At 44.8% G+C, this 24,497-nt stretch overlaps 1 protein-coding gene across 2 annotated transcripts in view; it reads right to left on the reverse strand.

Moving 5' to 3' along the window:
- Positions 1-24,271, reverse strand: part of CORO1C (coronin 1C) — a 96,169-nt gene extending 71,898 nt beyond the window's left edge. Inside the window, exon 1 of one of the 2 annotated variants that reach the window (XM_056528788.1) lies at positions 22,803-22,942. Coding sequence is in view for 1 of the 2 variants with exons in the window: in XM_056528790.1 (XP_056384765.1) it covers positions 22,803-24,063 (1,261 nt within the window). In the remaining variant the exon portion in view is untranslated. Of the gene's footprint in view, positions 1-22,802 lie in introns of both variants that reach the window. The other variant, XM_056528790.1, reaches the window with a different exon arrangement.
- Between the last annotated feature and the right edge of the window lie 226 nt (positions 24,272-24,497).

Genomic DNA, 24,497 nt, shown 5'->3' on the forward strand with positions numbered 1-24,497 from the left:
ACCTCAACTAGCTAAACTGTTCCTTTCCCATATCTTCCATCTCCATGGATTACCAACACATATTGTCTCTGACCGGGGAGTCCAGTTTGTCTCCAAACATATTGTCTTCTGGAGGGCACTCTGCTCACATCTTCAAGTTAAGTTGGATTTCTCCACTGCCTATCATCCCCAATCCAATGGTCAAGTTGAGAGGGTGAACCAGATCTTGGGAGATTATCTTCGCCACTTTGTTTCTGCCCGCCAAGACGACTGGGCTGATCTACTACCCTGGGATGTGTTTTCTTACAACCATAGGTATACCGAATCCACAGGAACTTCACCCTTCTTAGTGGTCTATGGACGTCATCCTCGTGCACCTTTGCCCTTGTCTTCTCCCTCCAGTGTCCTTATGGCAGATGAACTTGTATGGAACTTCACCTCCATCTGGAAAAAGACTCGTCTCTCCCTTCTTCATGCCATGACCCGTATGAAATCCCGTATGATCTCAAGCGGACAAGAAAAGGCGCCCTCCTCCTGAATATTCACCCGGGGACAAAGTGTGGTTGTCATCTAAATATAATTTACCCTGTTACAAACTGGGTCCACACTATTTGGGTCCTTTCAAGGTCAAGAAATGTCTTAATCCTGTGGCTTATTCTCTTCATCTGCCTTCCTCCCTTCGGATCCCAAATTCTTTTCACGTCTCCCTCTTGAAACCCACCATCCATAACCGCTTCTCTAAAAAGGACATTCTTCCTACTCCCATCTCGGGTACTTCTGATGTATATTCATCAGAGGAAAATGTTTCTTTCTTGTAGATTGGGAGGGATTCGGACCAGAGGAGAGGTCTTGGGAACCACAGGATAACATCCTAGATCAGGATCTTTTTAAAAGATTCTTGAGCCATAAAAGGAGGGGGAGACCAAAGGGGGGGGGGTACTGTTACACACTGCGCTCCGGCCGCAAGCACCAGCTGTGATCATGGGACGCGCCCGCATGCGAATCCCGGCCCGTCTCTCACCACGCTCCGCTCCTGCAGCTCCCCCTGTCTCTCAGCTCCAGCGCGCGTGTCTCCATCCCTTAGGGTGCACGCGCGGCAGAGCTCTGAAATTTAAAGGGCCAATACGCCCATAATTAGTGAATACACCTGACACTACATTATAAGTTGTTTTCACCTCCCACACTTCCCTGCCAAATCTTCAGTGCCCATTGCCTAAGAGACCTTCCTGCTACCTTTTTTGACTACGTACCTTTGCCTCCTGCCTTGACCTTCTGCTACGTTGACTATGATACTGCCTCTTCCTTCGGTACCTCGCCTTGCCCAGTTACCTGTGTGGTCGAGCCATGTCGGGGGTAGCGACCCGGGTGTCGCCTGCCACAGCAAGCCCATTCTGCCTTGCGGCAGGCTCTGGTGAAGACCAGCGGCACCTTAGACTCCGCTCCCCGAAACGGTCTGAGTCATCAGCCACACAGGTAGAGGATCCACATCCAGCTCTGTTACATCTACTTTAGGTTGGCATCATAAGGTTGACATGTTTTTACTTTTTGAAGACATTAGAGGGCTTAAAAGTAAAGCAGCAATTTTCAAAAATTTCATGAAAAATTCAAAATTTGTAATAGGAGAAAATTTAAAACTCCATTTCTCCCAGGTAAGGAAATACCCCATATGTGGTCGTAAAGTGCTCTGCTGGCGCCCTAGAGGGCTCAGAACAGAAGGAGCACCATTGGGCTTTTGGAGAGAGAATGTGGCTGGAATTGAAGTCGGGGGCCATGTGCGTCTACAAAGCTCTCATTGTGCCAGAACAGCAGAAACCCCCCACATGTGACACCATTTTGGGGTTAGATTGGGGGTTAGAGTGAGTGATTACACCTCACAGGTTTTTTGAACAGTGGGCCGTAAAAATGAAAAACTTGATTTTTAACACTAAAATGCTGGTTTTACCCCAAATTTTTTATTTTCACATGGGGTAATAGGAGAAAAGGCCCCAAAAATGTGAAGCCTAATTTCTCCCAAGTAAGGAAATACCCCATATGTGGTCGTAAAGTGCCCTGCTGGTGCACTACAGGTCTCAGAAGAGAAGGAGCGCCATTGGACTTTTGGAGAGAGAATTTTTTTGGAATGGAAGTCATGTGCCATGTGGGTTTGCTAAGCCCCTTGGTGCCAGAACAGTGGACCCCCCCACATGTGACCCCATTTCGGGAAACTACACCCCTCACTGAATGTAATAAGGGGTGCAGTGAGCTTTTACACCCCACTGGCGTTTGACAGATCTTTGGAGCAGTGGGCTGTGCAAATGAAAAATGTATTTGTTAATTTTTACAGACGACTGTTCAAAACATCTGTCAGACACCTGTGGGATGTAAATGCTCACTGCACCCCTTGATACATTACGTGAGGGGTGTGGATTCCAAAATGGGGTCACATGTGGGGGGGTCCACTGTTCTGGCGCCATGGGGGATTTGTAAATGCACATGGCCTTCAATTTCAGCCAAAGTGCCAGAGCACTTGACATACACATATGAGGTATTTTCTTACTCAAGAGAAATTGGGTTTGAAATTTTAGGAAGATTTTTCTCCTTTTACCCCTTGTAACAATTCAAAAACTGGGTCTACAAGAACATGCGAGTGTAAATGAAGATTTTGAATTTTCTCCTTCACTTTGCTGCTTTTCCTGTAAAACACCTACAAGGTTAACACACTTAATGAATGTCATTTTGAATACTTTGAGGGGTGCAGTTTTTACAATGCGGTCATTTGTGGGGTATTTCTAATATGAAGGCCCTTCAAATCCACTTCAAAGCTGAACTGGTCCCTGAAAAATTCCGATTTTGAAAATTTTGTGAAAAATTGGAAAATTGCTGCTGAACTTTGAAGCCCTCTGATGTTTTCCAAAAATAAAAACATGTCAACTTTATGATGCCAACATAAAGTAGACATATTGTATGTGTGAATCAATATATAATTTATTTGGAATATTTATTTTCCTTACAAGCAGAGAGCTTAGAATATGCAACATTTTCAATTTTTTCATCAAATTTTGGAATTTTTCACCAATAAATGATGCAAGTATCGACGAAAATTTACCACTAATATAAAGTAGATTATATCACGAAAAAAAAATCTCGGAATCAGAATGAAAAGTTAAAGCATCCCAGAGTAATTAATGCTTAAAGTGACAGTGGTCAGATTTTATTATTTTTTTTTTTTAAATCAACTGGTGCCAGAAAGTTAAACAGATTTGTAAATTACTTCTATTAAACAATCTTAATCATTCCAGTACTTATCAGCTGCTGTTATGATCCACAGGAAGTTCTTTTCTTTTTGAATTTCCTTTCTGCCTGACCACAGTGCTCTCTGCTGACACCTCTGTACATTTTAGGAACTGTAGAAAAACCTCTCCTGCTCTGGACAGTTCCTAAAATGGACAGAGGTGTCAGCAGAGAGCACTGTAGTCAGGCAGAAAGGAAATTCAAAAAGAAAAGAACTTCCTGTGGATCATAACAGCAGCTGATAAGTACTGGAAGGATTAAGATTTTTTAATAGAAGTCAATTACAAATCTGTTTAACTTTCTGGCACCAGCTGACTTAAAGAATACAACAGTTTTCCAGTGGAATACCCCTTTAAGGTGAAAATGGGCTTGGTCCTTAAGGGGTTAAAGCACACCGCTGCACTATTATATTGGTTATAATAGTGTCAATGTTTACTACCGTACTTACCTTATATAAGGTACCGTAGGGACTTAAACAATTTTGAAGGCAATGCAGTATAAATTTGCAGTATCAGATTAGCATTTTGGGTGTATATATAAAGAATTTTTATATATATGCATGTTGTGCCAAATAATTAATTTACTGTAATGTAATTTACGATAATTATAAACACTCGGTGTCCCCCTCCCTATTGTTTGTATAAATCAATCCTTTATGTGTATGTGTTTTTATGAAATATTTTTGTGGCATGTTTTTTCATTTCTTATTTACTTTTAAAACGTAATTTGCATATGATATGGTTGTTATTTTCATAGCGGGTACTTGTAGGTTGGTTTAATATGTTGACGCATTCTTACAATTTTATGTAGATTTTTTTATTTATTTAAGGGGTATCTATCGTATGTGGGTGTATTGTGCCTAGTGTTTACCCCCTTAAAGAGTAACTTCCACCATCCTATTTTTTTTTTCTGTCCCTGCCTATTGCCAATCTATCCCTAACCCCCTCCCTGCTTTTAATTTTAATTTTTACTATATTAAAAATGCTTTTTGTCTGCCTGGCAGTGTGCTCACTAACAGGCAGACTTCCCCAGCAGGCACCACGTCACTGATGCCTGCTGGGGGGGACTTCCGCCCTTAGTTCATCTACACAGGGTGCCTCCAGCTGTTTCATCACTACAACTCCCAGCTTGCCATGACATCTATTGGCTGTCAGGGCATGCTGGGAGTTGTAGTATTGAAACAGCTGGAGGCACCCTGTGTAGATAAACTATTAGTTACATGCGGCGCTAGCCCGTCCCCCCCCCCCCCCAGGGACAGCGGCGGTGGCGACGAGGCGGAGGCGGCGGCGATGTGCGGGAGGAGTGGCCTCCCAGCCAGTGGCCGAGGAGCCAATGCGCTCGCTCCCTGCCTGTCTGACAGGCAGGGAGCGAGCGCAGGCTGAATGAAAAAGGACCGATGCCCGGCCGCATCGGTCCTTTTTCATCGTCACACCAGGCTGCAGCCAGCCACTAGGAGGAAGACCCCTAGTGGCCGGTTTTCAAATGAAAATTAAACAATTTTAATTAAAAAATAAAAAATAAAAGTATATTAGAGATATGTTGTAGCACATAAGTACTACAACATATCAAAAAATAAAGTTGGTAACAGTGCCCATTTAAGGACGGAGCCATTTTTTGCAATTCAGACCACTGTCACTTCAAGCATTCATAACTCTAAGATGCTTTTACCGATTATTCTGATTCTGAGATTGTTTTTTCGTGACATATTCTACTTTATTTTAGTGGTACATTTTCGTCGTTACTTGCATCCTTTCTTTGTGAAAAATCCCTAAATTTCATGAAAATTTGGACAATTAAGCATTTTTCGAAATTTGAAACTATCTGCTTGTAAGGAAAATGGATATTCCAAATAAATTTTATATTGATTCACAAAAACAATATGTCTACTTTATGTTGGCATCATAAAATGGACACATTTTTACTTTTTGAAAAAATTAGAGGGCTTCAAAGTATAGCAGCAATTTTTAAAATTTTCATGAAAATAGCAAAATCTGAAGGGACAGATGTTACAGAACTACAACTCCTAATGGCAGGGGCTAGGAGGAGGCTGCAGCACTGCAACCTCGCTCCTATCCCTCAGGTGGATCAGGGCTGTCACTGACAGCCCCGATCATCCCTATTTTCCGGGCGATCGGGTCACCCGATCAGCCCGGAATAGCAGAAAATCGCATTTCTGAATTGACATGCGATTTTCTTCGATCGCTGACCTGGGGGGGTCTCAGGCCCCCCCTCGGCGATGTGCCGGGATGCCTGCTGAATGATTTCAGCAGGCATCCCGGTCCGGTCACCAACCGGCTAGCGGCGGTCACGCCCCCTCCATAGGCTTTCATTGAGGGGGCGGAGCGTGATGTCACACGGGGGCGGAGCTGTGATGTCACTATGCTCTGTCCCCGTGATCGCCAGTAATCAGACCCGGAGCGAGCACGCTCCGGGGGTTGATTCTAACGGGGTGCGGCGTGGAAGCGGCGGGACCCCCACGATCAGGCATCTTATCCCCTATCCTTTGGAGTACCGGAGTACCCCTTTAAGGACTCAGGATGCAGGGCGTATGCATACACCCTGTGTCCTGAGCAGCTTAAGGTGTCTGTGTCAATTAGAAGTACTTAGCATTCCACCAATCAGGAAAACAGTGGGTATAAGTGCGTGGCAGCATGTTTTACTCCCTTACTCTCAGCAACCTTTGTCTTACTGCTCCATTAAAAGTCTATGGGGTAGCAAAACAAAATACAAAGATCGCTTAGAGCTAGTGATTAACCTCTTAAGGACCCAGGGTTTTTCCGTTTTTGCATTCTCGTTTTTTTCCTCCTTACCTTTAAAAAATCATAACTCTTTCAATGCTGCACCTAAAAGTCCATTTGATGGCTTATTTTTTTCGTCACCAATTCTACTTTGTAATGACATCAGTCATTTTACCCAAAAATCTACGGCGAAATGGGAAAAAAAATAATTGTGAGACAAAATTTTTAAAAAAACACCATTTTGTAAATTTTAAGGGCTTCCGTTTCTACACAGTACATTTTTCGGTAAAAATGTCACCTTCTCTTTATTCTGTAGGTCCATACGATTAAAATGATACCCTACTTATATAGGTTTGATTTTGTCTTACTTCTGGAAAAAATCATAACTACATGCAGGAAAATGTATACGTTTAAAATTGTCATCTTCTGACCCCAATAAGTTTTAGTTTTTCAGCATATGCTGCGGTATGAGGGCTAATTTTTTGCGCTGTGATCTGAAGTTTTTAGCAGTACCATTTTTGTATTCTTAGGACTTATTGATTGCTTTTTATTAATTTTTTCATGATAGAAAAAGTGACCAAAAAGACACTATTTTGGACTTTGGAATTCTTTTGCGCGTACGCCATTGACCGTGCGGTTTAATTAACGATATATTTTTATAATTCGGACATTTTGTGATACCACATATGTTTTTATTTACACTGGGGTTTTTTTTAAATGGGAAAAGGGGGTGATTCAAACTTTTATTAGAGAAAGGGTTAAATGATCTTTATTCACTTTTTTTTTTCACAGTTTTTTTTGCAGTGTTATGGCTCCCATAGGGGGCTATAACACTGCACACACTGATCTTTTACATTGATCAGTGGTTTCTCATAGGAAACCACTGGTCGATGATTCTGCCGCTTGACTGCTCATGCCTGGATCTCAGGCACTGAGCAGTCATTCGACGATCGGACAACAGAAGGCAGGTAAGGGACCCTACTGCTGTGTCACAGCTGTTCGGGATGCTGCGATTTCACCACGGACATCCCAAACAGCCCCCTGAGCTAACCAGCAACTATTTACTTTCACTTTAGATGCGGCGTTCAACTTTGAACGCTGTGTCTAAAGGGTTAATAGCGCGGCATCACAATCAGTGCCACGCGCTATTAGCCACGGGTCCCGGCCATTGTTAGAGGCCGGGCCCGACCTGCTATGACGCGGGGCCCCACGTTATAGAACGGGAGCGGACTCATGACGTACCAGTACATCATGGGTCCTGTAGAGGTTAAAGGGGTACTCCGGTGGAAATTTTTTTTTTTTTTAAATCAACTAGTGTCTGAAAGTTTAGCAGATTTGCAAATAACTTCTATTTAAAAAATCTTAATCCTTCCAGTACTTATCAGTTGCTGTATACTACAGAGGAAGTACATTTTTCGGCTGACCACAGTGCTCTCTGCTGACACCTCTGTCCATGTCAGGAACTGTCCAGAGCAGGATAGGTTTCCTATGGGGATTTGCTCCTACTCTGGACGGTTCCTGACGTGGAGGTGTCAGCATAGAGTACTGTGGTCAGACAGAAAAGAACTATACAACTTCCTCTGGAGCATAGAGCAGCTGATAAGTACTGGAAGGATTAAGATTTTATATAGAATTAATTTACAAATCTGTTTTACTTTCTGGCACCAGTTGATTTGAAAAAAATTATTTTCCACCGGTGTACACGTTTAACCTGTTAAGGACCCAGGGCGTACCTGTACACCCTGAGTCCACTCCCGATCTATAACGCGGGGCCACGGCGTGCCGGGACCCGTGGCTAATAGCACGCGGCATTGATCGCGCTGCCGCGCACTATTAACCCTTTAGACGCGGCGTTCAAAGTTGAATGCCGCGTCTAAAATGAAAGTGAAACTATGCCGGTTAGCTCAGGGAGCTGTTCGGGATAGCCGCGGCATCCCGAACAGCTTACAGGACAGCTGGAGGGTCCCTACCTGCCTCCTCGCTGTCCGATCGCCGAATAACTGCTCAGTGCCTGAGATCCAGGCATGAGTAGTCAAGCGGCAGAATCATCGATCACTGGTTTCTTATGAGAAACCAGTGATCAATGTAAAAGATCAGTGTGTCCAGTGTTATAGGTCCCTATGGGAGCCATAACACTGCAAAAAAAAAGTGAATAAAGATCATTTAACCCCTCCCTTATTAAAAGTTTGAATCACCCACCTTTTCCCATTAAAAAAAAACTGTGTAAATAAAAATAAACATATGTGGTATCGCCGCGAGCGGAAATGTCCAAATTATAAAAATATATCATTAATTAAACCGCACGGTCAATGGCGGTCAAAATTCCAAAGTCCAAAATAGTGCATTTTTGGTCACTTTTTATATCATGAAAAAATGAATAAAAAGCGATCAATAAGTCCTATCAATGCAAAAATGGTATCGCTCTCATACTGCCCCATACGCGGAAAAATAAAAAAGTTATAGGGGTCAGAAGATGACAATTTTAAACGTATACATTTTCCTGCATGTAGTTATGATTTTTTCCAGAAGTACGGCAAAATCAAACCTATATAAGTAGGGTATCATTTTAATCGTATGGACCTACAGAATACATATCAGGTGTCATTTTTACCGAAAAATGTACTACGTAGAAACGGAAGCCCCCAAAAGTTACAAAACAGCGTTTTTTTTTTCAATTTTGTCGCACAATGATTTTTTTTCCCGCTTCACCATAGATTTTTGGGCAAAATGACTGACGTCATTACAAAGTAGAATTGGTGGCGCAAAAAATAAGCCATCATATGGATTTTTAGGTGTAAATTTGAAAGAGTTATGATTTTTTAAAGGCAAGGAGCAAAAAACGAAAATGCAAAAATGGAAAAACCTCCGGTCCTTAAGGGGTTAAAGGGGTTATCCAGGAAAAAACTTTTTTTTATATATCAACTGGCTCCAGAAAGTTAAACAGATTTGTAAATTACTTCTATTAAAAAATCTAATCCTTTCAGTACTTATGAGCTTCTGAAGTTTAGGTTGTTCTTTTCTGTCTAAGTAATCTCTGATGACACCTGTCTCGGGAACCGCCCAGTTTAGAAGAGGTTTGCTATGGGAATTTGCTTCTAAACTGGACGTTTACAGAGACACGTGTAATCAGAGAGCACTTAGACAGAAAAGAACAACCTTAACTTCAGAAGCTCATAAGTACTGAAAGGATTAAGATTTTTTAATAGAAGTAATTTACAAATCTGTTTAACTTTCTGGAACCAGTTGATATATAAAAAAAAAGTTTTTTCCTGGAATACCCCTTTGAGTTCTAAAACCCAGAAAGTTTAAACTTTTTAAATTTCTTACCAATTATCTTTGCTCAGAAAAAAGGAGTATAAGGACTTGTTTAGTTGTATTTTATTTGGGCAATAATTTTGGCACCTGCAATAGCCTTAATTATATTATGGAGAATGCAGAAAATAAATGTCTGCCATGTTATTTTTATTTCGCAGTTCACCTTTAACAATTATATACATTTATTGTACAGATTTTTAAAACCATATTATCTAATGTCTTCCAAAATATATTAAATAAACATTTAGTAAAAATGCTTGGTTTAATTGTTTATTTGTTTATTATAGTATTATTATTATTATTGGTTTTAGATTAGTTTTGAACCCATGAAGATACTTTTACCACTAACATGCATACTTTTGCATTTCATATATTGCAGTTGCTGACAATTTGGTCCAGGCGCCCCTTGAGACTATAGCACATATGGAAAGCTTTAATCCAATGCTTACTGCCTGGAGGCCCTTCAGAGGCAGAGCTGCTGGGTTCCAATAATGAATTTTACAGTAAAATATAAATTATACCCTGTTTCCAATTCTTTATGAATTACTTCATAAAAAATAACCATACACAGTATGATGGAGATGAAGCTGACAAAGTCATGTACATTGGCCCAGATTTATCAAAGAATGTCTATGGTAGAGCTATTTTTCCACGTTTATTTGGGTGGTGGGTTTGAATAGCGTGTATCTTATTTATCAAGAAGGTGCAGCAGGATGATGAATTTTGCGCAGCTCTGCTGTGGTGGGAAAGGCTCTACCACATACACTTTTTCTAGACACTTGTGAGGGAGGGAAGTAGACCCTTTCCCGGGTCCTGAAATTGGCAGGTTGGGTGTTTTTACTTACTTTCACAGAGCTGCCGGGACATTTTTACTTGCATTTTAGACGCTACAATCAAATTTGATTGCGGTGTCTAAGGGCTAAAAGCAGGGCATCACCGTGATTGGTGATGTCTGGCATTAGAGATGGGTCCTGGTGGCAGATAACCACCAGGACCACCCAGCTATGACCCATAGAAGGGGAGTGGGACGCTGACGTCCACAAGAGGTGAAAGGTTGAATTGTGGGAGGTAGAAATTATTGTTATAGGTGGTGTAGCTTTGCGCCTAAAAAAGTACCTTTGCACACAAAATAGCGACTTTTGACAAAAGTCGCAAATGGTAAATACGTGACCACTACATGGTCAAAAAGAAAAAGTTCTACAGGTAGGCAAAAAGAGTAAAACTGTCTATATTAAAAGAAGCATAAAAGTCTCAAAGTATGCTGCTTGCGCCTGAACTGCACCTAAACGTAGACAAAAAAATGGTCCAAAAGCAATAATAAATCTCCCCATTGTGTAGGTTGTATGGTATATGTATATTCTTATATCATTACCAACCCTAATCGATATATGTAAATTACATTAATATAGCACCCACAGAAACAGCATATGGTTTCCTAATTTTTACTTGATATGTGTAGTAATTATAAAATATAGAAATGATTTAATCATTAAAAAAAAACATGTTTTGTAACATATTCATACTTAAAAGGTTTTCACGGGTCTAAGATTAAAGAGTCCAGAAATTCTGGAGTTTTTTTGTTTAAATGGGTACTCTCATTAAATGGGCACTGTCACAAACTTTTTTTTTTTTTTTTTACATGTTGTAGTACTTATGTACTACAACATATCTCTAATATAGTTTAATTATTATTTTTTTTTATTGAAATAGTTTATTTTACATATTAAAACCGTCCACTAGGGGTCTCCCTCCTAGTGGCCTGCTGCCGCCTGGCATGACGCCACGCCTGAATTCGGACCGATGCCGGCCGAGCAATCGGTCTGAATCCATTCAGGCTGCGCCCGCTCCTGCTCTGTGAATCAGACAGGCGGAAGCAAGCACTGAGAATACAGAGGAGTGCATTGGCTCCCACACCGGCCCTACCTCCCTGCATACACACGCCGCCGCTGAAGTCCTGCACTCTACTCTACGGGTATGTCTTTTTTGGGGTCTGGGGAGCGCAGTGGGGAGAGGGTTGTGGGGTTCGGGGGAGCGGGTTACGCGGCCGTAACTCAGATACTGTGTTCACCATAGGGTGCCTCCAGCTGTTTCACCACTACAACTCCCAGCATGCCCTGACAGCCAATAGATGTCAGGGCAAGCTGGGAGTTGTAGTGGTGAAACAGCTGGAGGCACCCTTCATAGGCAAACTAAGGGTGGAAGTGTCGACCCCAGCAGGCATCAGTGACGTTGTGCCTGCTGGGGAAGTCTTCCTGGTAGTGAGCACACTACCAGGCATACAAAAAGCCATTTCTAAGATAATAAAAAAAAAAAATTAAAGGCAGAAAAGGGGTTAGGGATAGATGGGCAATAGGCAGGGACAGAAAAAAAATTAAAAGGATGGTGGGAGCTACCCTTTAAAACTAATTTTTGCTATTGCACTCCTTATGGTAAATAAAAAATCTTTCTAATGTACTTTGTTTAAAAAAATGAAGTTTTCTATGTTTTATTTGTGTTTAAAAAAAGCTGCCACTAGGTGTCTCCCTATGTTTCCCACCATCTCTTGCACAGACTTTGGACTGCTGCTGGCCAGGCAGAAGTCCAAAATCAGGTAATGTAGTCTGGAGTGCTGAGAGGTGTGTGTGCAGCCTTAGCCAATCATAGCTCACCTCACACACTGAACTGCTCTAGGCTGTGTGTAGCAGAGTAAGGGAGGAAGTTCTCCAATGTATGACTTCAGATGATGTCACGCCTGTTGGGAAATGCCCCTTCCCAGTCTGTGAATCTGACTAAGGCTGGGTTCACATCATGTTTTTACCAAAACGGGACTGGATACAGCCTTGGGGGAGCTAAAACCCTGCGCTCCCGTATCCCTGCCGTATGCCGCCCGTATGTAATCCATTTCAATGAGCCGGCCGGAGTGAGACGCTGACTCTGGTCGGCTCATTTTTGCCCCGTATGCGGTTTTCCACTGCACATCAAACTGTGGCTGACTATGATTTTAGGTGTGGTGGGAAAACCGCATATGGGGCAAAAATTAGCTGACCGGAGTCAGCGTTTCACTCCGGCCGGCTCACTGAAATGTATTACATACAGGCGGCATACAGCAGGGAAACGGGAGCGCAAGGTTTTAGCGAAAATACGTATGCGGTCCCGTATTGGTAAAAACGTGATGTGAATCCAGCCTAAGACTGAGCAGAAAATACAGAGCAATATCAAGGTAGAGAACTAAAAAATTATAAAAATAAAGGCAGGGGGTGGTTTATCATGATGGGGGCAGTGAACTGGGAGGATTATTAATCTTAACAAGATGATGAGAAGTACTCTTTAATCAATTGTAAGGCTGGGTCCACACTACGTTTTGTCCCATACGGGAGCGCATACGGCAGGGGGGAGCTAAAACCTCGCGCTCCCGTATGTGACCGTATGCGCTCCCGTATGCCATTCACTTCAATGAGCCGACCGGAGTGAAACGTTCGGTCCGGTCGGCTCATTTTTGCGCCGTATGCGCTTTTACAACCGGACCTAAAACCGTGGTTGACCACAGTTTTAGGTCCGGTTGTAAAAGCGCATACGGCGCAAAAATGAGCCGACCGGACCGAACGTTTCACTCCGGTCGGCTCATTGAAGTGAATGGCATACGGGAGCGCATACGGTCACATACGGGAGCGCGAGGTTTTAGCTCCCTCCTGCCGTATGCGCTCCCATATGGGACAAAACGTAGTGTGGACCCAGCCTTAGACAGTTTTCATTGATACAGTATTAGTACAATCAGCCATTAAAATGTAGGTAGCTAAAACTGGCTGTAGCTCTGTGTCACTTAAAAGCAAATTTCTACCATTTCTAGAAATGGTGTAGCTCTGTGTCACTTAAAGGGGCTTTCCTGAAAGGGAGGGTGTTTTTTTTTTTTTTTTTTTTAAATGCCTCGAGGTGCAGTAAAAATAAGAAAGAGAGCATATTCACCTGCCCTGATCTCCCACAGTTGCTGCATCCGGTCCCTGCTGCTGTCCACGTCTTCCTGGTTCCTGTGATGTTTCATTTGAGCACTAGATGCCTGACTGCCTATTCACTGGGCAGATTCTTTAGAAAGAAAACTTTACAGTAAGCTGTCAAAATGGTAGAGGTGGCCAAAACACTCCTTTTATTCTACATCAACAGATGATGCCATTGGAGAAAAAGGTAAAGCACACTGGATTTCAACTATCCAACCCATTTTTCTCAGATAAACAAGTCACAGCCATAGTTGTCTGGCAGCACCTTACCTCTCCGTCCACCATTGACAACCCATGAACAGTTGGCCAAGCTGAACATTCATGTATATTTGGGACACAGGAGAGATACAGTGGGGCAAAAAAGTATTTAGTCAGCCACCAATTGAGTAAGATCTCCCACTTAAAAAGATGAGAGAGGCCTGTAATTTTCATCATAGGTATACCTCAACTATGAGAGACATAATGAGAAAAAAAGAATCCATAAATTCCCATTGTTTGATTTTTTTAAAGAATTAATTGGCAAATTATGGTGGAAAATAAGTATTTGGTCACCTACAAACAAGCAAGATTTCTGGCTCTCACAGACCTGTAACTTGTTCTTTAACAGTCTCCTCTATCCTCCACTCGATACCTGTATTAATGGCACCTGTTTGAACTTGTTATCAGTATAAAAGACACCTGTAACGCCGAGCGTTCCGGGTCCCGCATCCATCCCGGAGCGCTCACGGCGTCTGCCCCTCCTGCAGCTCCCCGGTCTCTCACTCTGACCGGGAGCGCTGCTACAGTGCTGACGGCGGGGATGCGATTCGCATGGCGGCACTAGTCCGCTTGCAGGCCGCATCCCGTTCTGATTACCTGCCCTGTGCTCTGTCTCAGCCCCGGCGCGCGCGGTCCCGCTCTCTAGGGTGCACGTGAGCCGGGTCACTCAGATTTAAAGGGCCAGTGCACCATTAATTGGTGCCTGGCACAATCTGTCCTGTCCTTGCCGGATCTTGTTGCCTTGTGCCTAGTGAAAACGTTTTTGTGTGTGCCATAACCTGTGTTACCAGACCTTCTGCCGTTGCCCTAGACTACGAACCATTGCCGCCTGCCCTGACCTTCTGCTACGTCTGACCTCGCCTCTGTCTAGCCCTTCTGTACCACGCCAGTCTCAGCTGTCAGTGAGGTCGAGTCGCTATTGGGGGATATGACCTGGGAGTTACCGCAGCAAGCCCATCCCGCCTTGCGGCGGGCTCTGGTGAAAAGAGAGAACCGGTTCCCCGGTACGCACGCGTCATCGCCTCACTGATCCAGAGGATCCACTCAAACAGTCACTCACACAACCTCAAACAGTCACACTCCAAACTCCACTATGGACAAGATCAAAGAGCTGTCAAAGAACAACAGAAACAAAATTGTAGACCTGCACCAGGCTGGAGGAAGACTGAATCTGCAATAGACAATCAGCTTGGTGTGAAGAAAGCAACTGTATGAGCAATTATTAGAAAATGGTAGACATACAAGACCACTGAAAATCTCCCTCAATCTGGGGTTTCACGCAAGATCTCACCCCGTGGTGTCAAAATGATCACAAGAACAGTGAGAAAAATCCCAGAACTACATGGGGGACCTAGTGAATTACCTGCAGAGAGGTGGGACCAAAGTAACAAAGACTACCATCAGTAACAGCAAGGACTCAAATCATGCAGTGCCAGACGTGTCCCCCTGCTTAATCCAGTATATGTCCGGGCCCATTTGAAGTTTCCTAAAGAGCATTTGGATGATCCAGAAGAGGATTGGGAGAATGTCATATGGTCAGATGAAACCAAAGTAGAATTTTTGGGTAAAAACTTAACTCGTGTTTGGAAGAGAAAGAATGCTGAGTTGCATCCAAAGAACACCATATCTACTGTGAAGCATGGGGGTGGAAACATCATGCTTTAGGGCTGTTTTTCTGCTAAGGGACCAGGACGACTGATCCGTGTAAAGGAAAGAATGAATGGGGCCATATATTGTGAGATTTTGAATGAAAACCTCCTTCCATCAGCAAGGGCATTGAAGATGAAACATGACTGGGTCTTTCAGCATGACAATGATCCCAAACACACCACCCGGGCAATGAAGGAGTTGTTTCCTAAGAAGTACTTCAAGGTCCTGGAGTGGCCTAGCCAGTCTCCAGATCTCAACCCCATAGAAAACCTTTGGAGGGAGTTGAAATTCGGTGTTGCCCAGCAACAGCCCCAAAACATCACTGCTCTAGAGGAGATCTGCATGGAGGAATGGGCCAAAATACCAGCAATAGTGTGTGAAAACCTTGTGAAGATTTACAGAAAACATTTAACCTCTGTCATTGCCAACAAAGGGTTAATAACAAAGTATTGAGATGAACTTTTGTTATTGACCAAATACTTATTTTCCACCATAATTTGCAAATACATTCTTTAACAATCAGACAATGTGATTTTATGGATTTTTTTTCTCATTATGTCTCTCATAGTTGAGGTATATCTATAATGAAAATTACAGGCCTCTCTCATCTTTTTAAGTGGGAGAAGTTGCACAATTGGTGACTGACTAAATACCTTTTTTGCCCCACCGTATATATATAATGAGGGGGGGAAAAACACAGCTCTGTCCCTTAATCTATTTATACCCAAGACTGAGGGAAAAAGGTTTCTACACCAGCAAAGAAAAGATTCTTTATTAAAAGGCCTCATTCACATTTTTTTCCCTGCTAAAATCCTGTAAAATTGTGCAAACCGGGTGCTCCCGTATCCCAGACGGATTCGGTCCCCGTATGACATAAACATTGTGTGAATGCAGGCTGATAGCAGGGTCGGACTGGGTGTGAAAACCAGCCCTGGAAAAAATTACATACGAGCCCCATAGTGTTGGTCGTTATACCAGCACGTCGTCATTTTCTTGTTCATAAAAGGTAAACCAGGGGTAGACATCCAGATGTTGTGGACTACACCTCCCATGATGCTTTGCAAGCCTTAATGGAGATGTAGTCCAAAATATCTGAAGAGTCAAAGGTTACCTACCCCTGCTCTAAACCAAAAAATATATCATATTGCAATATATAATACCATCACCCTAGTCTTTCTCCCTCAACCTATTTACATTTCCTTCCCCACAAATATATATAATATTAAAATATATAATCACCACAGCCCAAGTTGCTTAACTTTAGACCCCTACATAATATAATCTAAAAATGCCTCATCTCAAATTCCCATGTCAGATCTTTCCCGTCCTCCACTCTTTCCTGCGCTCTAATACAATGCTGACTCCCCTCCTGAACTCTAATGCAATGCTAACTCCCTAATCTAATACAGTGACCCCTCGACTTATGATGGCCTCGACATATGATCATTTCAACATATGATGGCCTCTCAGAGCCCATCGTATGTTGAAGGCAGCCTCGACATATGATGCTGCTGTGTGTCGGGGCCATCGTACAAACAGCTATCTGACAGCGCTGACAACTTCAGCAACTGACAGATAGTTGTTTAATGTGCCCTGTGTGTCCCGTTCTGCCTCCCGTTACTCACATGCTGTCTTGCTAACTCATACAGGCTTCCACTGTGAGCTCCATGTAAGCCCCGCCCTCCCAGTGCAGCCATAGCCAATAGCCTGCAGCATCTTGCTGCGGGCATCCAATGAGCTGCTCCCCTTCCTTTCCTATAGAGCTGTAGTCGGCAGGATGGTAATGGAGGACATTCTGTCCCCCCTGAAGGTATTTAAAGAACTGTAGAGTACTGTATGCGATGTCACACATCACATACAATACATATACACACTATACACCCCATACATCAATGTTTCCCTATCAGTGTGCCTCCAGCTGTTGCAAACCTATAACTCCCAGCATGCCCAGACAGTCAATGGCTGTACATGCATGCTGGGAGTTGTAGTTGTGCAACAGCTGGAGGCACCCTGGTTTGTTAAACACTCCCCATACACTCCACATACAATGGTCATCCCAGAACCAATTAGCAGTTTCCCATAGAGATATGTATTCAACATACAATGGTTCCGAGGCCCCAGAACCAATTACCATTTTTACTCGACATATGATGGTTTCAACATATGATGGTTCTCCTGGAACCAATTAATATCATATGTTGAGCGACCACTGTACACTGCAGACCCCCCACTAATACACTGCAGACCCCCCTCCCCCTAATATACTGCTGATCCCCTCCCCCTAATACACTTCTGTTCCCCTCCCCTCTCCCTAATGCTGACCCCCCTCCTCTCCCATCCCCCCTAATACATTGCTGATCCCCCTCCCATCCCCCTAATACACTGCTGATCCCCCTCCCATCCACCTAATACACTGCTGATCCCCCTCCCATCCCCCTAATACACTGCTGATCCCCCTCCCATCCACCTAATACACTGCTGATCCCCCTCCCATCCACCTAATACACTGCTGATCCCCCTCCCATCCCCCTAATACAATGCTGATCCCTTCTCACCTAATACAATGCTGATCCACCCTCCCCCTAATGCCATGCTGATCGCTCCTCCCCCTAATACAATGCTGATCCCCTCTCCCCCTTATACAATGCTGATCCCCCCCTCCCTCTAATACAATGCTGATTCCCCCATCCTCCTAATACTATGCTTATTCCCCATCCCCCTAATACAATACTGATCACCCCCTGCCCCTAATACAATGCTGCCCCCCTCCCCTTCCATCCCCCAAAACACTGCTGCCATCCCCCCTAAAACACTGCTGATCCCCCTCCCATCCCCCCTAATACAATGCTGATCCACCCCTCCCCCTAATACAATGCTGATCACCCCCTCTCCCTAATATAATGCTGTATACCACCCCTGTCCCCCTCCACTTAATACAATGCTGCCCCCCCCCCAAGGCTCCCTCCCCTTAATACAATGCTGATCCCCCCGGGCCCCCTCCCCATGATACAATGCTGTTCCCCTCCCCTCTCCCTAATGCTGACCCCCCTCCTCTCCCATCCCCCCTAATACATTGCTCATCCCCCTCCCATCCCCCTAATATACTGCTGATCCACCTCCCATCCACCTAATACACTGCTGATCCCCCTCCCATCCCCCTAATACAATGCTGATCCACCCTCCCCCTAATACCATGCTGATCGCTCCTCCCCCTAATACAATGCTGATCCCCTCTCCCCCTTATACAATGCTGATCCCCCCTCCCCCTAATACAATGCTGATTCCCCCATCCTCCTAATACTATGATTATTCCCCCATCCCCCTAATACAATACTGATCACCCCCTGCCCCTAATACAATGCTGCCCCCTCCCCTTCCATCCCCCCAAAACACTGTTGCCATCCCCCCTAAAACACTGCTGATCCCCCCTCCCATCCCCCCTAATACAATGCTGATCCACCCCTCCCCCTAATACAATGCTGATCACCCCCTCTCCCCTGTCCCCCTCCACTTAATACAATGCTGGTCGCCCCTGGCCCCCTCCCCATGATACAATGCTGATCCCCCCCCCCATCCCCTCTAATACACTGATGATGTCCCCCCATAATACAATGCTGATTCCCCCTGGCCCCCTCTCCCGAATACAATTATGTCCCCTCCCCCCCTGGCCCCCTTCTCGTAATACAATGCTGATCCCCCCCCCCCCCCCGGCCCCCTCCCCATAATACACTGCTGATCCCCTCCCCATAATACAATGCTAAATGCTGATTCCTCCCTGGCCCTTAATACAATTCTGATAGCCCCAAATCAAATGCAATACACAATAGGTCCCCCAATCCCCCTTACTCTTACCTGTACTACAACAATGCAGGGCAGCTCAGCGATGCCGATGAATTCCGCTGTCATGCTGTGCAGCCAGCAGCCAGTCACTCGATCCTCCACCGTGCAGCCGCCGGATATGACGTCATATGACGCTCACATCCGGCGGCTGCAGACTGCAGTAACACAAATCATTGCGCTCGCTCAGGCCGCGACCGGAGTCATGGCGGCCGCCAGGGCCAGATTAAGGCTGCCTGGAAGACGGAGCACTTCATGTAGTTCCCCCAGATTAGGTGCAGTATAAGTCCCTGCACATTAGGTTGGAAGTACAAGTCCCCGCACATTTGGTTGGCAGTACAAGTTCCGTCGCATTAGGTTGGCAGTACACGTCCCCGCACATTAGGTGTGCAGTACAGTTCCCCCACATTAGGTGTGCAGTACAGTTCCCCCACATTAGGTGCAGTATAGTTCCCCCACATTAGGTGCAGTACAGTTCCCCCACATTAGGTGCAGTACAGTTCCCCCACATTAGGTTGGCAATATAGTTCCCCACATTAGGTTGGCAATATAGTTCCCCACATTAGGTTGGCAGTATAGTTCCCCACATTAGGTTGGCAGTATAGTTCCCCCTCACATTAGGTTGGCAGTATAGTCCCCCACATTAGGTTGGCAGTATAGTTCCCCACATTAGGTTGGCAGTATAGTCCCCCACATTACATGCAGTATAGTTCCCCACATTAGGTGCAGTATAGTCCCCCACATTAGGTGCAGTATAGCTCCCCCACATTAGGTGCAGTATAGTTGCCCCACATTAGGTTGGCAATATAGTTCCCCACATTAGGTGCAGTATAGCTCCCCCACATTAGGTGCAGTATAGTTCCCCCACATTAGGTGCAGTATAAATCCCCACATTAGGTTGGCAGTATAGTCCCCACATTAGGTGCAGTACAGTTCCCCCACATTAGGTGCAATATAATTCCCCACATTAGGTTGGCAGTATAGTTCCCCACATTAGGTGCAGTATAGCTCCCCCACATTAGGTGCAGTATAGTTCCCCCACATTAGGTGCAGTATAAATCCCCACATTAGGTTGGCAGTATAGTCCCCACATTAGGTGCAGTACAGTTCCCCCACATTAGGTGCAGTATAGTTCCCCCACATTTGGTGCAGTATAGTTCCCCACATTAGGTGCTGTATAGTTCCCCCACATTAGGTGCAGTATAGTTCCCCCACATTAGGTGCAGTATAGTTCCCCCACATTAGGTGCAGTATAGTTCCCCCACATTAGGTGCAGTATAGTTCCCCCACATTAGGTGCAGTATAGTCCCCCACATTAGGTGCAGTATAGTTCCCCCACATTAGGTGCAGTATAGTCCCCCACATTAGGTGCAGTACAGTTCCCCCACAGACATACAGCCTTCAGCCATATACAGTTTATGGCTGGAGGCTGTATGCCTGTTTACTGCCCCACTTCAGTATTCCGACCACCGCTCCGGGGTCACGATCTACTACTATGGCCTATGGGCCATAGCAGTAGGTCCCGGGACCGGAGGTGGGGTGGTCGACTGGTCGACACTGAAGATGACGTGCCGCTGGTCACTTACCATGCACGCACGTCCACCTCACCTCTCCGCTCTGTTACTATGGGCACACGCATGGGACGTCAGTGACGTCCCTGTGTGCGCTACCTCCCGGCGGGCCCTGCGTTTTTAAAGTTAACGCGGGGCCGCAGGGAGGTAACCGGGGCATCCTTGTGTCCCGAAAAGATTTTTCGGGACACAGGGATGCCCCTAATGTGACAGGGGCCCCCTGCGGGCACGGAGCAGGCGCTCCATGAGCGTCAATGATGATCCGGCCCTGGTGGCCGCTGGAGGGGGAAAAGATTGCAGTCACATCTCAAAGTGGCCCCAGGGGCGGCGGCCCACCGGGTAATTTCCCGATATCCCAGTAGGCCAGTTTGGCCCTGGCTGATAGGCTCGCTTTAAACCCTCTAAATATAATTGGCCAGGCAGATTACATACACAGTGAAGTAGTCATTGCAATTTTCATAAATTACAGTATTATTATTAATAATAATAACAATAATAATTATCCACTAGTATGTTATTTCCACCTGTGTGCTGACTCAGCATGTCTATCATACAGAATACCAAGGGTCACATGACATGTAGGGGTCCCATGATTTATGCCATGTTTAGGCCTATTCTTTTAGCCCATGGATGCATTATACATGCCTGATCTACTGTGGAGACAAGTGTCAGGTCTCTCACATCACTACAGAAAGAGGTGGTGTTAGATCTGTTCCTATCGCAGCCTCCAACATACGACTAAACTGTACTGATGAAAAAAATAAGGTATGTGATCAACATTTTAAACAGGTGTTTTAAAGACAATTGTATCATTTCCTATTTTATCAACTAATAAAAAAAAATATAAAGAGAGAAAAAGAAAACAAGACGAGCTCAGGAATGCTACTACAAATGCCTCCCATTTTCAGTTCTACCCAAAAAGCTCTATATAAAATGAACACCTTTTTTAAAAAAAAAAACATCTTGGCTTGACCAATTTAAAAGCATAGATGTGTATTAGGAGGAAAACATTCCTCAATACGGATGAAGCCGTCCAAATAACATTCCACAGAATAAGCTTTCTTTGAATTCACACTATATTAACCCTTTATGGCCATCTCACCCTTGTACTTTTACATGCTAATATAAATGACTTCAGATGCCATTTCAGATGTACTGCAATAACTATATAGATCAGAAGCTTCAGTGCTAGTTGTGGGGGACTGCAGAAAAGGCTCTTCTTCCAGGGGATTTCTGTACAATTGCAGCATTGTCTCCTGCACCCTGTTATATATCTACTTGGCAGGGACATTCTTTACCACAAATGGCAACTTTCTGTTCACTATGACGAGCATTAAGGTTCTTGCCAGTGCACGCTTGTACAGTGGTCCCTCAAGTTACAATATTAATTGGTTCTGGGACGACCATTGTATGTTGAAACCATTGTATGTTGAGAACAGAACTCTATGGAGACCTGGTAATTAGTTCTAAAGGCACCAAAATGTCATCCAAAAATAGGAAAAAGTGACAATTAAAGAAAAATAAGTAGATAACTAATATAGATAAAGCAAATCCTTACATATAAAAGAAAGATCTGCTGGGAGCTGTAATTCACTGTTTATTTCAGTGTTTCCCAAGCAGGGAGCCTCCAGCTGTTGCAAAACTACAACTCCCAGCATGCCCGGACAGCCTTTGGCTGTCCGGGCATGCTGGGAGTTGTAGTTTTGCAACAGCTGGGGGCACCCTGCTTGGGAAGCACTGGTCTATGTAGAGGACAGGAGCTTCTTCAGGGTCCTGTACAGTACACACAATGTCCTAAAAAAGTAACATGGAGTCACCCTCACCTGGTGTCCAAAGGAGCAGCTAACACCTGACCCAAAGAGTAGTACAGAACATGTAATACCTCCCTGTACTGTAGGGGGCGCTACCAGACACCAGTCAGTGCATACACTTCAGTAATACAGGGGTTTTACCAGTGAATGCCCATTCTGATTGGTCGGTTCATTGACACGTTTCACAGATCTGGTCTGTCTGAAGCATTGTATGTTGAGTCTGGTTTCAACTTACAATGGTCCAGAAAAGACCATTGTATGTTGAAACTATTGTATGTTGAGGCCATTGTAAGTTGAGGGATGACTGTATATGTCTCTGGAGATATGCGAGATAAAGTAGTGACTGGTATAGTGAGTAGTCAATAGGACAACCTAGAAATAACAATGCTGGGAGGCACTTACCCCTCTTGGAGTGAGAAGCTACTGCTTTGCGTTTGGAAGTGCTTGAAGCCTCAAAGGCTCTCCGGGCATCTGCTACCGAGAGGACCTTGTCTTCCTCCGGGTCACCTTGCTTGGGCTCAGAAGAGTTCCTAGCCTGGGGTACGGTTTCTCCTGAGAAGACCCCTTTAACCACCTCAGTACAGGGACTGGGAGGAGTGTCTTCTGGGGGCTTTGCATTTTGCGCAGCTCCTATGTTCCATAAAGTTCCCTCCTCCGCAGCTGCATGTAGTCCAGGATCCTCTCGTGTATATCGGGTCCTCTCCTCCTCTGAATCGCTGAGGTTGTCCTTACAGGATGCCTCCAGCTGGTATATGCGCTTGGGTGGCCCCCTGCTCCTCGCAAGAGGCTCCTTCCCCTTGTCATGGCTGTTTTTGGAGATCCCCTGGGCTTGGACTTGAATACTGGAGCACATTAAAGCATGGACGCTACTTACCATCTTCTCCACACCTTCCAGTAAGTGGTCAGTGCTGTGCGATTTCCCAATTCTCTGCAGTGACAGCCTGGTGACCTGTCTGTGCCCATCACTGCTCTCTGAGGCAGAACGGGTGAGTGCCCGGATACTGCCCTGCAGGTAGGAGACCAGGTTCTCACTCTGTGCCCTCCGGTATAACTTCACCTTCCTCATCCTGTCATCTCCTTCTATAGAGGGGCTGGGTTTAGTGGTGGCATGCTCGGTGTGTGCCCTGGAGAGGTTGTGCCCTTCACTCCACAGTCTGGACTGATCCTCTTCCATCTTATACAGAATAACATTCATCTGTTTGGGCTGACTGCCCTCTGCTTTCTCCAGCTTTACTTCTACCATGTCCCCTCCATTGTCCTGGTGGAGCTCACCTGCAAAGCCACCGGTGTCTAGCACATCCCAACTTAGGCTTCTTTCTTCTAGCTTCCATTTTCTCCTCTGAATACACTCTCTGCTTGACATTCCTAAGGAACTCTCCTTTGTGAGACAAGTCCCAGACTCACCTTGCACCTTTACTCCACCTCCAAACCTCTGATCCTCACCCAGACCCTGTGCAAGGTGCTCAGACTTTTCTGAAGTTGTGTGCTGGTTATATAGATCTTCTTGCCCTTCAGCCAAGGTACAGTCAGGGTACAGATGGGCAGTGCCAGTAGTGTGCTTCTCCAGCTCTGTGATGGTGTCTCTATAAGGGTGCCCTCCTGTGTAATCCACCTCCTGCATGCAGCTCCTAATATCAGCTGATAGAGGATGAATCGGATCCATGCTGTAGACTGGATACTTCTCTTATTACAGAGAACACCTATCTGTTCTTTTCCATGAAGAAGTTACTCTATGCTGCTGGTTACTTATTCATGCCTGTGCTGAGGAGCCAAGGAAGACAAGTAGAACTGATCTCTGATACTTGGCTATTAAAAGGATTGCTTCCTTCAAGGTTCATGCATGACTGTGATCAAGAAACTCCAAGAGGAGGATGAGGCAAGTGCTTGGTACTAGTATTCCATGATCCTGTACTAGTATTTCATGATCCTGTCCTAGTATTCCATGATCCCGTACTAGTATTCCATGATCCTGTACTAGTATTCCATGATCCTGTACTAGTATTCCATGATCCTGTACTAGTATTCCATGATCCTGTACTAGTATTCCATGATCCTGTACTAGTATTCCATGATCCTGTACTAGTATTCCATGATCCT

Source organism: Hyla sarda, chromosome 1 (genome assembly GCF_029499605.1).
Source record: "Hyla sarda isolate aHylSar1 chromosome 1, aHylSar1.hap1, whole genome shotgun sequence".
NCBI classification, from domain to species: Eukaryota; Metazoa; Chordata; class Amphibia; order Anura; family Hylidae; genus Hyla; species Hyla sarda.